Source organism: Adiantum capillus-veneris, chromosome 18 (genome assembly GCF_014529385.1).
Source record: "Adiantum capillus-veneris isolate H3 chromosome 18, ASM1452938v2, whole genome shotgun sequence".
Classification (NCBI taxonomy): Eukaryota; Viridiplantae; Streptophyta; class Polypodiopsida; order Polypodiales; family Pteridaceae; genus Adiantum; species Adiantum capillus-veneris.
The window spans coordinates 124845444-124863323 of NC_140948.1; the positions used below are offsets into that span (position 1 = coordinate 124845444).

The following is a 17880-nucleotide window of genomic DNA, read 5'->3' on the forward strand; positions in this document are numbered from 1 at the left end:
TCTTTCTCTTTTCCAACAACAATCCAAAGCTTAAGCATCAAAGTATGAGTAAGCCTTTTGCACAAGAAAAGGAGCTAGCTCAAGAAGCACAAAAAAGGTAGTGCCAAAAAAGCAATCTTGAGTTCAATGGGCTAGTTTAGGTCACCAACCAAGTCTTTATGGAAGAAATTACCCTACAATCTACCCTTAACATGTCTCGTATAGCAGAAGAAGATTGGGTATATTAGTTCTAGAGAGCATTCAAAAAAGCTAAATACAAAGGAGATTCAACGTGTTTGGATCAAATAATGCAAACAAACCTTTACCTAAAGGTTCCTTAAGATTGAGTTGAGGTACTTAAGCTAGCAAGTGTGCTATTTGTTTTTCTTATTGCACTCCTTTGTAATCACCTTGATTTTGAGATAAACTAGAGCATGGTCTTATCAACTAGGTGTTGTCACACACTTGATAACGCACTCGCTTCATTGTTTAAGTTGAAGGGAACTCTCATATGACTTTACCATCATCAACGGAAAGGTTGGTTTCTTTAATCTTGGCACATGAAATTTCTACTATAATAATTCTATCCACAATCGTAATAAGGTCCTTCAAGAATTGAAGGATTTCTCCTAGGGTTTGCTAGTCTTCCGCTCTTATTAGCTTTGAGCTACATGTCATGGTTTGTCGCTTTTACTCAAGAACACATTAGTTAGTAGGTCTTAAAGCTTCACGGTACTCTTCACAATTTGAGCAATAGCAAAACTTGTGAACTAGACACAATTTGCTGCACATAACTCTAATTAGCCTTAGATGCTCTAATTAGATGTGTGCAACTTTGTTGCTCTCCTCATACAAATTCCACTTCAAAAGGCTCTGACAGTGTGGGGACAACCTCTTAGTGGAGTGATCCACCTACTCTTTGGCACGGGCAACATTTTGATTCTCTAAACTAGATTTGAGAAACCAGTACTAGAGTTGACATTGCCATTTGTTTTACAAATTTGAGCTAATGTGAGAACGTGTAAAACTGGCAAATGTGCTCTCGTGAGAAACACAAACTAGTTGCGAAATTTTGCTAGCTGCCATATTCCGCGCCAAACACATGAGCGCAAGGCTTGTCACAACCTCGCGCGTCGTACACAGCTTCTGCTTATCAGGAGCGGCTTGCGGTGTGTAGCAGCAGAAGAAGTTTCTGTGCTCGTGCTACCATGGCTCACTCTCGGGTAAGAGAGAGAGAGAGAGAGAGAGAGAGAGAGAGAGAGAGAGAGAGAGAGAGAGAGAGAGAGAGAGAGAGAGAGAGAGAGAGAGAGAGAGAGAGAGAAAATTAGTTGAATATAAAGATATTACAGACGTCTAGGAGAGATTACATTATATTCTAGGAATTGGGATGAAAATTAAGGTCTTATTTGTATGACAGTAATTAAATAACAAACAAACATGCAAATAAATAAATATAAAAATCCAAAAAAATTTAAACAAACATACACACTTCTAGGCAAAGAATAGATGAGATTCATTTTTGTTACAATCTACTCTGGGTATCCAAGCCAGAAAGGCATGAACAACGAAATGAAAATAACAATGCGGCTGGAAAACCTCTTAGGGTTCCTAAGAGGTATAGTCAAGACACTGCAGAAAAAATAAAGAATGAGTACATTTTAGACACAAAAGTTCTCAAAGCAAATCTTAGCAAGGTAGTCTTGATCATAGACTTGAGAGACCCCTTCTCCGTTATAGTAAAAGGTACACACGCAAAGGTCTCATATACGGACAAATTTGACAAAGTGGCAACAATGAAGCAAACAAAAAGCATTCCAAGGAACAAAGCTATAGATAGCAAATGTATTGACACCACTATAACTTAAGAATAAACCAGTAGAATTGGCTAAAGTCAAAGAAGGAAGAAAGGATGGCAGCTGAGTAGTCTATAGAGGAGGCAACCTATCCCAGCCTATGCGAAGCATGCCAATCCTGATCTCGTTCTTAATGCTCTCTACCCTTTCCTTCTCCTTAACCATACATATGACTTCATTCACATAGTGTTTAGAGTTGGATGAATTTACCTTTTAATACTTGGTCAATCAATGCTTGTTGTAATTTTTGTGGCGTGGGGTCTTCTTTAACTATCTCGTGCTCGGTCTCGATGACTTGCACGTGGGTTTTCAACTCTACAATCAACTCATTCTTCTTGGTGTAGCGAGAATAATGTGTCATGCTCTCTACTGTGGGTGCTCCTCAGTGCAATGTGCATAAAATCTCACTCCAACAGAATGAAAGCACTGCAGATGATGAACAATATAGCAACAAGTAACTCAATAGAACAGCAAACTCAACATTAGAACCTGAACAACACGGGACTCGACTAACTCAGGTGGACCAGTACAGACTCTGACATGGCAATACACTCTCTGCTGCAAGCTCGGAACTCACAGCTACATTGGGGGTGTAGAGGCTCAAGATGTGCAGGGAGGGTGCTGTGTGTGACGTAGACTCGACTCGATGCTAGACTCAAGACTCATAAACCATCTATAACAATGTATCGGACTAAAGCAAATGTGAGAATGTATACAACCCCAAAAGGGTAACCAACAGATAACATCAAATATCTCTGACTGTCCAGTTGCACCTATCCCTAAACTGTGGTGGAGAAGAACTGGCCACGATGTCGTCTAAACCACCACTCCTACCATGTGTCAAGTGTGAACCCAAGACCAAGTGTCAAGTCCACCAAGTGTGAACCCATGACCAACTGTAACTGTCTTTCCCATGTAGAGTGACACTGTAGCCTAGCTGCAGGTTGCCCGCCACAAGACCACTCCCCGTCTCGGAGAGTGGAGGACTGAAAGAGCTGCAACCAAGTGTACTGCTATGTACACCGGAGGGTGAAGACGCCCAGGGGGTAGATAAGGGGGTGCTATCTACTGGTGGTCGGATGATGGAGGGGGAGGCGGGTAGAGAGGTGGGTAAGGAGATGGAGGCCAGGTGTATGGTGGAGGGTAGTGGCCATATGTATGAGGAGGGTACATTGGATAGGGAGCAACAACCCCATGAGAAGCAGACTGAGTAGGGTGAGAAGGTGGAACAGCTGGTGGAAAGCCGGGAAAGTTGGTGTAAAAGGAAGGATGGGACGAGGTGAACTGGGAGAGGGAGGCCATAGGGGTTTGTGAAACTGTGAGGAAGCCGACCTTACCTTGGGTGCCCAGACTCCATAGTAGGAGGTGGGTGTTCGGCTGCTTGAGAATCCCCCGAATGAGCTTTCGAAGCGTCTGCTTGTAGTGCCATAGCAGGAACATGAGTAGAACTTGGAGCTGTAGGTGTTTGTGAAACGGTTATAGATTGATGTTGGGCGCAGGAGGGACACACTGGACTGACCACATGGGGAGGTTTTTCAACTGTAGCCATATCATTTGCTTCTTTTAGTTGCATTTGTAAAGTGCGGACTATGTGTTTTGAGGTCCTGTACCTGTTGAGTGAGAATTCTAATGCGATCTTGAGCCTGAGCAATTAACACCTTCATTGATCGTTGAAGGTGGCTGCGCACTTCCCTTTGCATACTGTCATATACAACGTGATGTAGGCCGTAAGTACCCTGCAAAGAGATGGCTGCATCTAAAATAGTTGAAATTGCTCTTCTGTCCGCACCTAGAAGTCGATCGGCCTGAGGCGAAAAGCTGGCAAATGGGTCAGGTTGCCCAGATCAAGGTGCCCCTGCACTAGGAGTAGGAGTAGGAGTAGGTGGGATTGCCGACACAACTGGAGCGTGTGTTTGGGCGCCTGCAATACTAACAATAGGTGGTGTAAAGGTAGAGGTGGCCACGGAAGTGGTCACGCTCACATTTGCCGGGAGTAAGTGATTGGGGCAAATCTTCCTCGCAAGATTCCCTGGACAGTTGCTCTGAACTCAGGGCATAGTCCGACTTACCTATACTGTTATCCCCAGAGGAGGCTAAGGACTCCTACTTAGATTGGAGGTGCTGTTCTTGATTTCTAGTGCGAACCATGTTCGGAGATACACCCACAATCGATAAATTAGCTGAGAAATTTAGAACGCAAGTTTGTAATTGACGAGTTGGGAAACAATCTGGGATAGTGACCTTGTTTAGGGCGCGGTAGTCGACGCACACACGGATTTTATTGGATTGCTTCTTAGGTGCTATGAACATGGGTGATAGCCACTCCGAGTGCTCCACTGGGACAATGATCCCTGCTTCTTGTATTTTTTCTAGCTCTTTCTTGACATCCTCTGCCTACTTTGGGTTAAGCTTGTAAGCTTGGCCTCTGACCGGTTTAGCCCCTTCTACCAGAGGGATAGTATGAACACCCAATTATGGTGGGATTCCGTCCAAATTTTTGTAAGACAAGGCAAAAACATCCTTAAAGGAGTGCATAAAAGAGACTATCTGATCGAATAGCGCCGGATGATCCCATTACCAAGCTGCTAAGAGGATGTGCTGAGGGTCGTGAGGGTCACCCAAGTTGACTTCTCTGACGGGGTTAGGAGGTCTAGCTAGTGAGGGTGCATCAGAAGATGAAGATTGAGCCGCCTCTTGGAGCTTTGAGACATCATGGGTTGGTGTCTGATCAATGTGAAAGTCCGCATACTCCTCTTGTTACCATCTTGGTGGAAGCTCCTCGAAGGGTAAGTCCTCAGACACAACAAAGTCCTTTTGCGTGGGCGGGGAGTCGGACACAGAGGAGGCTAAGGGAAGAGGTGAGACAGTGGTGAACTCTTGCAAAGGAGATTTCTTCCCCCTTTTATGATGTGTGATAGGTTCACCAAGGCCGATGGCTTTCATCAAAGGGGCAATAGACTCATGATTTTCGATAACTTTCACATTGGCTTCTTGATGATGTGGCGCATTGGTCTCAACTGGAGAAGGGGAAGAAGAGGTTGGATCATAAGGCAAGAGTTGAATAGAGACCTCATAGCATGGCAGCGATGTACTAGCCTCCAACCACTCTAGGAGACCTTCATCAGACCCCTCAAATGGGGTAGGCTGTTGCAGGTGTAGCAGGGCTACAGTGTCCTTCACGGTACAGTGTCTTTCACAGGACAGGTCTAGGCTGGTTCACACTGGACGGACACTGGACGGACCCTCTGGGCTGGGGAGTGACACGTGGCAGGGTACCGACGGTGGTCTAGTGGACCTCGTGGCCAGGTCACCACCCATTGTACCTGTGAGTCCTGGGCTGGAGCTGAGTGTGCTGCCACGCCAGAGTCTGTATCAGTCTTTGAGATAGTCGAGTCATATGTTCTGGTCTGCTGTTGTGTCTTTGTGAGCTCTGTTGATGTCTATTGTTTCCGTTTCTGTTCAGTTTGTTTGAGTGAGATTGTCACGCACATTGCACTGAGGACCACCCACTGTAGAGAGCACAACACATTATCCGCGCTACAAGTGCTCTCATTTTGGCGATCACGGTGGGACCTCACATGAATTCTCACTCTCTGTGGAGATACAAATCGTGAAGCTAGTTCGTTGTTACCGAGCTTTTCCCCTTTGCTTGCATTTGGGTTGCTAGTCTGTTGGTCTGGTCCTCTCTCGCCTTGGTCCAACCAGTCCTCGTCGTCGTCTCTAGTCCTCGTCTCTCGTCCTGGTCTAGTCTCTGGTCCTGGTCTAGTCCCTAGTCTAGTCCCTAGTCTCTGGTCCTCGTCTCTGGTCTTGGTCTAGTCCCTAGTCTTGGTCCAGTCCTTCTCGCCTTGGTACAGTTCTCCTCGTCTTGGTCCAGCTAGGTGGTCTAGTCATTGGTGGTTCTGGACCAGGTGGTCTGGTCATTATCCTCACTTGTCCTAGTCTAGACCTTTGTTGTTCAGCACACAGTTAAGGGCCCTTTTTTGCCAAAGTTGGTTGGATTGGTGGTCACTGCATGACACATACAAGGCGGTCAGTCGAGCGTCAAAGCGCACTACTGAGCCCTCTGAAGTACTATCACAGAAGACGACCTTTGACACCTTGTAGAAGTCCATCAACCTCATCACCTATACCTACACATACGACATCACCCATTCCTTCATCCGGTTCCGCATCTTCTCGATCACCTTCTCCAGTAAAGCTCTCTCCTATTCTGCTACAACAGGCTACACAAGGGGCCATGGAGCCGTTAGCTAGTGTTTTGGCGAAGGTAAATATCAAGTTCCCTACCTTCAAAGGACTCTCTTCAGAAGATCTGACGACCATGCAGGAAGGTTTGTCTCTCTCTGTAGGGGTCGTGGTCTGAACAGAGAAGATGCTTATTTGGTACTATTTCCATCCACCTTGGATGGCTTAGCAGATAAATGGTACAGCCAGTTTGCAGAGAACCATTTTGCAACTTGGGTAGCCTTAAGACAGCAGTTCTGTGCAGCTTTCAGGCCAGGTGACTACCAGGAGAAGGTGTTGGATGAGTTGGCCAACATGGTGCTCAAGCCAGAGGAGACTTTTGCAAAGCTTATGACTAAAACTAAGTCGCTGGTGGCCAAGCTCCCCCAACAACGCGGTGAATTCATGGTTAAAAAGTGGGTGGAGAAGGCGCTTCCCAAAACTTCTCAGCAAAAACTCCGAGAGATTCTCCGACCCGACGCCACTCTCGAGGAGTTCATCGCAGCTGCTACTAGGATAGAGGGGGCTAGGAAGCTGTTCAGCAACTCCCTTCCCATAGAAACTCCTTCTGGGTTTTCGGAAAGTAGTCCTGCTGATCCATTGACTTCCTTGCGCAGGGAACTTGAAGCCCTGAAACTTCAACGCGCTCTTCAAGAGGAGAAATCAACTCCTTTCAGATAAGAAAAGTCCCTACATCACCTTTGGATCAAATCAAGAGAGAGCTAGAACAGCTTCGGGCGCAGCAGAAGATTAAGGCTATGGTATGGTGCCGCTCATGCCACTCTCCAGGACACCCTCCACAGGACTGTCCCCTTCGGGTTTACTGCCACTTCTGCGAACAATCGGGGCATGAAGACAAGGATTGCTACTACCTCAAGGGGTTGCGACAAATACAGCAAAGTCTTGGTCCTAGTTTTCAACAAGGGCAAGCACCTGCATCCAACAAGGTCTCTCCATGTGGCTATCCACACCACATGCCACCTTTATTGTCAGCCCCTCCAATGCAAGGTATGCAGAGCACTTTTCCCTCTCAGAGCTTTTATCACACCCATGCTCCCTCCTCACCTCACAGCTTCTATGCCTCCACCTCCAACTCCATGGAGCAAGGACCACCTCGTCCTTCGACTCGTCCATTGAATCGGCCCATTTTGTGCTACAGATGCGGGGAATATGGTCATTACCAAAGCAAATGCCCTTTGCCTGAAGGGTCCCCTCCCTGCCGTCATTGCCCTGATATGAAGGATCACTACAGTAAGGATTGCCCTAAAATTCGTGCATCCACGGCTTCGAACCCAAGTCAAAGCCAGACTGAGTTTGCCTTTCCCAAGCTCAATTTGATAGCAGTTAGCACTGTTTCTCAGCCGCCCCCTTCTACCCACGTGGTTACCCCTAAAAATAAGCCACCGCAATTGGCAGAGGAGCCATCGGGCGTCCTCACCTAGGCCTAGAGAGCCGCTCTCGGTCTTAGCATTCCAACAAGTTCAACTCCCTCACACAGTCTCACACCAGTGGATACCCTGCTTGCAGCTATTAACATGCCATCCCCCAGTGCCATGAAAGAATCCACATCTTTGCTCTCCGATATTGATGAAGCTTTCTTGGCAGCAGTTTCCGATCTACAAAAGATCAGGGTACCCGAGAAACAACTGGTAGAACATGAAAAGCTTATAGCAGAGTCAGTCTTGAAGAGCACCTTCCAACAAGTGTCCCTCTATGACATGTTGCGACTAGATGCAAAGTTTAGAAGTGACACGATTGCTGTTATTCAATCACTTTATCCTGGAGCAGGTCCTAGTGGCGGGCACCTCCCAGTGCGACCATCAGAGTCCTATATGATATCCAATCCCACTGCTCCACTCACTGATTATAGAAGCCCTCGCCTGACAGTGTCCGTTTTGGGTCGGCAATTCTCAAAAGTGATAGTGGATGGTGGATCTGGCATCAACCTGATGCCCGAGCTCACCATGTTAGCTCTAGGTCTACAGCCTACTCGCCCTGCTCCATTCACAGTTACATTGGCCGACCAGTGGATGGTCTACCCAGTGGGCATAGTGGACAATGTGCCTCTGCAGGTACAAGACTTTACTTTTACCTTGGATTTTGTTGTGGTTCGTCTTCCCCAGATTGAGGGTGGATTTCCTTTGCTCAACGGAAGACCATGGCTGCGACACACTAAAGCACTTCATGATTGGGGAAACGACGCAATGTGGATACAAACTTTTGGCTCCCCTATGCAACCCATACTCTTGGAAGGAGGTATGGATCCAGTGGTGCAGCAAGTTTCTTTGTCAATGGAAACCAACCTTGAACAAGAACAGCCTACTACACCTGATGCGTCTGACGAAGATCTGCTGGAGTGGTTGGAGGCTACCAAATCTATGCCTTGTTATGGAGTCTCTATTCACTCTTTGCATAGAGGTACACCTTCTTCCAATGTTTCCACAGTAACTAAACCCAATGAGCCACCTGAGCCAGCTCAAAGGTTGACTGTCATAGAAGTTACCCCGGATGCGCCCTTGGCCTTGGTGGAAGTCTTTGAATTTGGTGAGCCTATGGAGGATCATAGAAGCTGGCATATATCTCCTCCGAGTACAAAGCTCCCTTCACAGAGCTCGTCCTGCCTAATGAATTCCATTCTCATGATAGTTGTCTTGCTCATGGTGGCTGCGCTCTGTAGCATCTCCTCTTTCAACCAGTGGTACATGGACTTCATCCACAGCCCTAGTCCCCCTCACACCTCCTCGCCCTCTCCCTCCCCCTACTCGTCCTCTCCCTACCTCCTTTGCCCTCGCCCCCTCCCTAGGCCTCGCCCTCTCCCTACCTCCCTTGCCCTCGCCCTCCCCATACCTACCCCCTCGCCCTCGCCCTCACCTACCCCTAGCCCTCTCCCTACCTTCCTCGCCCTTACCCTCGCCGCCCTCGCCCTCCCACCCACCTACCTACCCCCTCGCCCTAGCCCCCCTACCTACCCCCTGGCCCTCGCCCTCCCCCTCCCACCTACCTATCCTCTCGCCCTCGCCCTCTCCCTTCCACCTACCTACCCCCTCGCCCTAGCCCCCCTACCTACCCCTCGCCCTCCCCCTCCCACCTACCTACCCCCTCGCCCTAGCCCCCCTACCTACCCCTCGCCCTCCCCCTCCCACCTACCTACCCCCTCGCCCTCGCCCTCCTACCTACCCCCTCGCCCTCGCCCTCGCCCTCGCCTCCCACCTACCTACCCCCTCGCCCTCCCCCTCCCACCTACCTACCCCCTCGCCCTAGCCCTCCTACCTACCCCCTCGCCGCCGCCCTCGCCCTCCCCCTCCCACCTACCTACCCCCTCGCCTTCGCCCTCCTACCTACCCCTCTCCCTCTCCCTATCTCCCTTGCCCTCGCCCTCCCCCCTACCTACCTACCTACCTCGGAATTCAAGCATTCACATGGGTACTACCTACCCACCCCTCGGCTTTCAAGCATTCACCTGCGTTCCTTGTGGGTTTCAAGCATCCCATTGTTGTTATTGCTTTTTGTTCTGCCATTAAGATAGAGCTTAACCTCACCTGCGTTATTACTCGGCTTCTGATCATCAGTCTTTTCAACAATTTCATCTGCAAGTGAGGACCATGTCATTTTCTTCTGACTATGGTTATGGAGGATAAAGATGCGCTGGATCCAAACCGAGCATATCTCTTTGCTGAGGAGCCAAGCTGTCTGTTTTGCCGATTGGGATTCTTGGACTATGCAATCATATTGGGTTCTTGCCTATTAAAAGGCTTAAGGCGTTGCAAGCAGGGCAGTGTTTTACTCCACTTTTGAGGCATGTAAGGTCATGGTTGGGCCTAGCACCTGCTTCAAGAAATGTACGGATGCAGTACCTAGTGGTTTTCTTTCACAGTTTTTTCCAGTATTCCTCTCATCGAGACGGTGAGCGGTCTTGTGGCGGGCAACCTGTAGCAGGGCTACAGTGTCTTTCACAGGACAGGTCTAGGTTGGTTCACACTGGACGGACACTGGACGGACCCTCTGGGCTGGGGAGTGACACGTGGCAGGGTACCGACGATGGTCTAGTGGACCTCGTGTGGCCAGGTCACCACATGGCTGACATTTATGAGCCGTTGGTGGCTCTTTATGGTGATACATATGAGTAGTAGTGGTTCGTTATTCGATTATCTTCTTCACCTCTGATCTTGTACGTAATCGTCTAGAGTGGGTCTATACATAGAGCACGTCTTCACCATCCCTGCATATCTGAGCCTCGACACCCCCCATTGTACCTGTGAGTCCTGGGCTGGAGCTGAGTGTGCTGCCACGCCAGAGTCTGTATCAGTCTTTGAGATAGTCGAGTCATATGTTTTAGTTTGCTGTTGTGTCTTTGTGAGCTCTGTTGATGTCTATTGTTTCCGTTTCTGTTCAGTTTGTTCGAGTGAGATTGTCACGCACATTGCACTGAGGACCACCCACTGTAGAGAGCATGACACATTATCCGCGCTACAGCAGGCCAAGGTTAGACTCTAGTGACAAAGAACTATGATGAACCACTGGATCCTTACCTCCTTCGAGTCGAATTGGTTGCATTGGGGAGCCAGGAGTATGGATCTACATGGCGTTGTTTCCCCAATCGTGAAGTGCTTTAGTGTGCCGCAGCCAGGGTCTACGATGAGCAAAGGAAAACCTCCCTCAACCTGGGGAAGACGAACCACAACAAAATCCAAGTTACATGTAAAGTCTTATACCTGCATAGGCACCTTGTTCACCATGCCCACTGGTAGATTGTCCTCTGGTCTGCCAATGTAACTGTGAAGGGAGCAGGGTGGGTAGATTGCAGACCTAAAGCCAACATAGTGAACTCCGGCATCAGATTGATGCTAGATCCACCATCGACTATGACATCGGAGAATTGGCGCCCAATAATAGATACAGTGAGACGAGGACTCCTATAATCGGTGAGGGGAGCAATGGGATAGGAAATCATGTAAGACTCTGAGGGCTGTATGCGGAGTTGCTCGCCACTAGGCCCTGCACCTGGGTACAGAGATTGAATGACTGTAAGGGTGTCACTTCTTAGATTTGCATTGAGCTTTAGCATGTGGTAAAGAGAGACTTGTTGAAAGGTGTTCCTCAGGATAGTTTCCGCTGTAGGCTTCTTGCTTTTGGTCAAGGCGTGTTCTGGGACTTTGATTAGCTGCAAGTCAGCGGCTGCTTGCAAGAAGGTCCCATCAATATCGGATAGCATAGAAGTCGGTTGACTGTTGGCACCGGGGGATGGCTTGTCAGATGTTGTAGATGGACTAGGTTTTTGAGGAGAAATTGGAAGAGCCGGACCTTCAGGAAGACTGAGGCCTAGGGCTGCTCGTTGGGACCTAGTGAGGACACCAAGTGGCTGCCTCCACTTGCTGCACCCTATCCTTGGGTGTAACCACATGTGTAGCAGGTGACGGTTGACGAATGGTGCTTACCGTAATTAGGTTGATCTTTGAAAATATGAACTCTTGTTGGTTTTGATTGAGGTTGGAAGAGGTGGATGCTCGTTGCTTGGGACAATCTTTATTGTAGTGATAATTAGCCTCGGGGCAATGACGGCAAGGCAGAGACCCTTCAGGCAAAGGACATTGGCTTTGGTAATGCCCATAGTACCCACGCCTGTAGCACAAAATGGGGTGATTGGACGGACGCGGCGGGAGACGAGGTGGTCTATGCTCTTGCTACATGGGGGTGGAAGCGGAGGTGTAGAAGCTCTAAGGACCCGAAGGGGCACTAGCATGATAAAAACCTTGAGATGAAAAGGCGCTTTGCATACCTTGCATAGTGGGAGGGGTTGTCAACAGAGGGGGCATGTGGTTTGGATGGCCATAGGGAGAAACCATATTGGATGCAGGAGCCAAGCCGTGTTGAAGTGTAGGGGCAAGGCTCTGCTGTAAGTGCCGCAGTCCCTTCAGATATTAACACTCTTTCTCATCATGTGTCACGTGACACATCCAACCCTATGTGTCCGTGGACAAGCTACACCATAATAGGGTTTCCGTCAAGTCCAGTCAGTCTAGATTAGAAGTGATCTGGCACTTTTGTGAGTCTATTCGTAGACCGTGCATGCCCAGTCACTTAGTATAGATGCATATCCTCTGGTTGCACAGAGCATGATCATAAGCATTCCCATCAGATCCATCAGAATCAGTTAGGGGAATTTTCCAGTGCATTTAGCCTATTTTACCTATTTTTGGCATTTTTCACTTATTAATTTAAGCGACTTTCGAACAAAAGTAGGTAGGGCAATTTTGCTAAGAAAATATATAATCAAACCAAAGTTAGCACTAAATGGCAGAAGAGGCAGCAGGAGCACCTTGCTCAACAGGTAACTTCTCAGTAGAACCCAGGGACTTCTAGCGTTTTTGCTTCACAACAGCTTGGCTAGCGTTTTTGGACAAGACCACCGCAGATCAGCCAGCGTTTTGCTCTTGTAGATCCCTGGCGACAAGAGCATAGCAGATCAGCCTAGCGTTTTTGCATTTGCAGAACCACGGCGACAGAAAGACCAATTCCAGTCCCTAGCATTTTTGATTTGCAGCACAACCTCAGCGTTTTTGCAGATCATCGCGACGGAACATCAAGAACCACCAGCGTTTTCAGTTTTCAGCCTTTAGACATCGTAGATCAAGTCCCGAACCTTGCAGATCTCACCTTCCCGCAGCAGTTCCTCGCCGCACGGTCAGTTTCCGCAAGGTTTACAGTTTCAGCCCGAAAAACACAGATTTCAGCATCTGCGTTTTCAGCGCATCGTCGTCGCATCGTCGTCATCGACATCGTCACCGACATAGAGTCAGGATTCAGCAGATAGAACATTCGCAGATTTCAGCCCATAGCGTTTTTGGACAGCAGTAGAAAGATTGCAGATTTCAGCCCTTAGGTCGACTTTGTCATCACCGTCGTCATCGCCGACATAGCCTAGACTTGCATCAGTCTCATGCATATCATTTGTACCAGATTGTGCAATCATAAGTAGACCACTCTCGCCGACGAGAGTGGGGCCTTTGGAGGAGGATTTTACAACGTCTCTAGTGTCGTATCTCTCTTCTCTCTCTATCTCTCAGTCTCATACACTTGCACGCACAGTGTCCATTCACTTTGTTTGTGATCATAGCATTCTCTCATTAAGAACGGAAGGCTCTACCTTCCATAAGAACAAAAGGAACCTTGAGCACAGTTCGGAGCACTCATCTTGAGCAAAGCACAAACAATCATTCCGCTGCACCTAACATTGGTATCAAAGCTTTGGCAGTGTTCTGTATCACTCAAGGAAAGAATCAGTAGAATCACAAGATTTTTTTTTGCTTGTTGAGGTCGCGTGTTGATTCCTAATCGTGTTTTTGAAGAGTGATAGGAATCCCAGGAAAGAAGGGCTTGTCTAGCCTCCCCTTGTGTCTCTTTTCGCTCATTAAGAGCGGACCGTGCACTTAGCGGCCGGCCAATCAACGTGAGGTGGGAAAAAGCAACCTTGGTGTGAGCACAAGGCTGCCAAGGGATGCGCCCGCAGAAAGGAGTAGAACTCGGGTGAAGAGAAGATCCTTCTCAAACACGGTTTGCAAGCGAAAGAAAACCTCAAGAACCTCAAGACCCTCAAGAACCTCAAGACCACAAGAACCCACAAGAACCCACGACTTCAGAATTGTCATTACTCGAAGCGGAATGGATACTTCGCTTGGAGGTGATGAGCATGACAGAGGCGAAGAAGAATTTTCCCCACCAGGAGGTTTTTCCGACCCTTCCCCATCTACGTCAAGGATTGCACTAACTCCTATGAGAAGTTGAAACAATTGTTTAAGGAAAGACAGTTAGAGCGTGAAGAAAGAAAAGCAGAAAGAAAGGCCTACGAAGAACAAAGGGCAGCCATAGATCGTGAATACAAAGAAGGAATGGTAGCCATACAGCGTCAATACGACTTGGAAGAAAAAGAAAGTCAAGCCAAATTTGATCGCGAGAACAAAGCAAGACAAGCAAAATTTGATCGCGAGAACAAAGCAAGAATGCAAGAGATGTTGCGACTCTTTTCTAAAGTGCAGGCACATATGCGACCGATTCAGGAGAAGGAGACTCTCTCAGTCTCTTCTTCTCCAAAGCATGATACACAGGATTTGCATGATGATAAGCATGATGAATTGAATGACAATGATTTGCATGATCAAGATGTGATTTCTCACAAGCATGATGAGTTGCATGAAGATGATGTGATTGTTCACAAGGATGATGTGTTAGTGGATGCTTTTTCTAGCGAAGCTAACCTTGTTGTAGATTCGATCAATCACGAAGAGCAGATCTTGGCTTTCGAGTCGAGGTCCAAAGAACCCTCACAGGACGATTCGATCATTCAGGAAGAATCGATCTTGGATCTCGAGCCTAGGTCCAAAGAACCCTCACAGGAAGTATTATGTGTTCGCATGATTGATAAGCACACATTGTTCGAATGTTTCATTCGAGATCGTTTCTTGTATTTTAGTCCGCATCTTTATGTGATCCCTTTTCCTAGGCATGACATATTGTACGTTGAGCACGTTTCACTCATGGATGAGCACGAATGTATGCGGATTTTTCATGAAAAGCTGAAAAGTATGTATGACAGGAAGTCACATTCCATGTCTCTTCCTTGGCATGACGCAGTTTCCGAACGAGCACATGAACGTATGAGCACCAAGCATGGGCATTTCCATTGTGTTTTTGCGACAGTTGATTGCTCTAGATCATAAGAGAAAGATTCGATCTCGTTGTTTGCATGTGTTTGATGAACGGGTTGTCACTCCGTTTCTATGTTCATCTACATTGCATACACAGTCTTTAGCGAAGATAAGATTTTTTCCATTCACTTTACATGGAATGGGTATGCTCATGTTTTTGTGTTGGAAATGGTTTCAGGAATTTTTAGCCATGGAGATTCTTGAAGAAAAAAGCACGACTCTCGACGAAGTTGAAGCATCGAAAGAGCCACAAAAGACTTTGTCGCTTTCGGTGCGGCCCAAAGAAGCAAGCGTTGCAGACCTTTATGAAGTTCAAGTACCGCACGACCCACACATCAAAGTGGGCCGGCGAAGAGTCCCTTCCAGGATTCCAGATGCTATTGGCGATCTCCCTCGACGCCATACAGTTCGGTACTAGTACCTCACTTTGAAAAGGAGGGGATGTCACGTGACACATCCAACCCTATGTGTCCGTGGACAAGCTACACCATAACAGGGTTTCCGTCGAGTCCAGTCAATCTAGATTAGAAGTGATTTGGCACTTTTGTGAGTCTATTCGTAGACCGTGCATGCCCAGTCACTTAGTATAGATGCATATCCTCTGGTTGCACACAACATGATCATAAGCATTCCCATCAGAATCCATCAGAATCAATCAAGGGAATTTTCCAGTGCATTTAGCCTATTTTACGTATTTTTGACATTTTTCACTTATTAATTTAAGTGACTTTCCAACAAAAGTAGGTAGGGCAATTTTGCTAAGAAAATATATAAGCAAACCAAAGTTAGCACTAAATGGCAGAAGAGGCAGCAGGAGCACCTTGCTCAACAGGCAACTTCTCAGCAGAACCCTAAGGACTTCTAGCGTTTTTGCTTCACAACAGCTTGGCTAGCGTTTTTGGACAAGACCACCGCAGATCAGCCAGCGTTTTGCTCTTGCAGATCCCTGGCGACATTTGATTTGGAGCACAACCTCAGCGTTCTTGCAAATCATCGCGACGGAACATCAAGAACCACCAGCGTTTTCAGTTTTCAGCCTTTAGACATCGCATATCAAGTCCTGAACCTCACAGATCTCACCTTCCCGTAGCAGTTCCTCGCCGCACGGTCAGTTTCCGCAAGGTTTATAGTTTCAGCCCGGAAAGCGCAGATTTCAGCATCTGCGTTTTCAGCGCGTCGTCGTCGTATCGTCGTCATCGACATCGTCACCGACATAGAGTCAGAATTCAGCAGATAGAACATTCGCAGATTTCAGCCCATAGCGTTTTTGGACAGCAGTAGAAAGATTGCAGATTTCACCCCTTAGGTCGACTTCGTCATCACCGTCGTCATCGCCAACATAGCCTAGACTTGCATCAGTCTCATGCATATCATTTGTACCAGATTGTGCAATCATAGGTAGACCACTCTTGCCGACGAGAGTGGGGCCTTCAGAGGACGGTTTTACGTCTGTGGTGTCGTATCTCTCTTCTCTCTCTATCTCTCAGTCTCGTACACTTGCACGCACAGTGTCCATTCACTTTGTTTGTGATTATAGCATTCTCTCATTAAGAACGGAAGGCTCTACCTTCCATAAGAACAAAAGGAACCTTGAGCACAGTTCGGAGCACTCATCTTGAGCAAAGCGCAAACAATCATTCCGTTGCACCTAACATCATGGCCAGACTTCTCACAGGAGTGAAAGTAAGCTCGAAGCGGGCATTCCTGGGGAGGATGCCCGGAAGAATGGCAGGAGCTACACTAGATTATAGCCTTAGATTCTGATGAGCCTTGAGCTCCTCCAGCTCCCGCTTGATCTGGTCCAAAGCTTCTTGATGTGGAGACTTCTCTTGTCAAAGAGAAAATGATCTCTCCTCTTGAAGAGCGTGTTGTAACTTCAGGGCTTCGAGCTCCCTGCGTAAAGAGGTCAAAGGGTCAGAGGGACTTTCCAAAAATACTGAGACAGTTTCTACGTGAGGAGAGTCGGTGAACAGTTTCCTCGTCCCCTCTATCCTAGTAGTAGCAACAACAAATTCTTCTAGAGTGGCTTCAGGTCGGAGACTCTCTTTGAGTTTTTGTTGAGAAGTTGTAGTAGGGCTACAATGTCACTATGCAGGACAAACAATTAGTTCAGTTGGTCACAGTTCGTCAGGAGTTTACACTGGACGAACTCTCGCCTAGGCAGTGACACGTGGCAAGTGGTACAGATGGTGGTCTAGGGGACACTGAGGCCAGATCACCACCACCTCAGTTTGGAGATAGGCTTAGCTGGATTGGATATTTGCTAGCCGTTGGTGGCTCCTTACATATGAGTGGTTGGGTCTAGGGTAGGATAGGCGATCGATATCATCCACTTTGTGTGGTCAGTCGTCTAGAGTCATTCATCTTGAGTTATACACAACACATCTGCACCATCCCTCCACAGTTGAGCCTCGACACCCCCATTGTACCCATGAGATCTGGCCTGAGCTGAGTGTGCTGCCATGCTAGAGTCTGTATTGGTTTCTCTAAGTTAGTCGATGTTTATGCTGTTCATGTTCAGATTCACTGCTGAGTCGTGCTGTTGTTGCTCTGTTGTTGATTGTCTTCTGTGTTTGCATTCTGTGGAGTGAGATCTTACGTACACTCAGCTCTTTACGCACTTATGCACACTCTGTTGTTGCATTGTCCTCTCTCGTCAGGTCTAGCGAGAAGGTCTAGTGTAACAGACTTGGACACTCCAAGTCAAGAATCAACCGCGACAGCACCAAATAACCACTTCAAAACAAGTCATAGATCACAATAGATTTACATTGGCCCGGCGGAGTTCCGTGCCTAGAGATATTGGCCCCAAAGACTGGCGCCCCTTTCGGTATTTCTTTTTGTATTAATAAATCATCAAAGTACAAGAGAGTGGCTCGGGGTTCACTCTCAGACTCTGCGTCTAGATACCCTGAGAAGTGAGGCCCTCACCACTAATTTAAAGGTTACAAGGGATGCCCAAGAGTTGAGCCCCAAAAGCTTCAAATCAAAAGCAATTGCTCTCTCTCTCTCTCTCTCTCTCTCTCTCTCTCTCTCTCTCTCTCTCTCTCTCTCACAGAGAGTCAAAACTTGAAAGCAAAAGCATTCTCTCTCTCTTTCTCATTAAGTAGATAAAAAGCGAA

General features: G+C 47.6%; 1 protein-coding gene across 4 annotated transcripts in view; it reads left to right on the forward strand.

Annotated features, from left to right (window-relative positions):
* Positions 1 to 987: 987 nt before the first annotated feature.
* TDP1 (tyrosyl-DNA phosphodiesterase-like protein) overlaps positions 988 to 17880 on the forward strand; it is a 143201-nt gene continuing 126308 nt past the window's right edge. The window contains exon 1 of one of the 4 annotated variants that reach the window (XM_086489271.1): positions 988 to 1202. In XM_086489271.1, the coding sequence (XP_086345397.1) occupies positions 1188 to 1202 (15 nt within the window). In that variant the 5' untranslated portion in view covers positions 988 to 1187. The remainder of the gene's footprint in view (positions 1203 to 17880) is intronic. The other 3 variants (XM_086489272.1, XM_086489270.1, XM_086489269.1) reach the window with 3 other exon arrangements.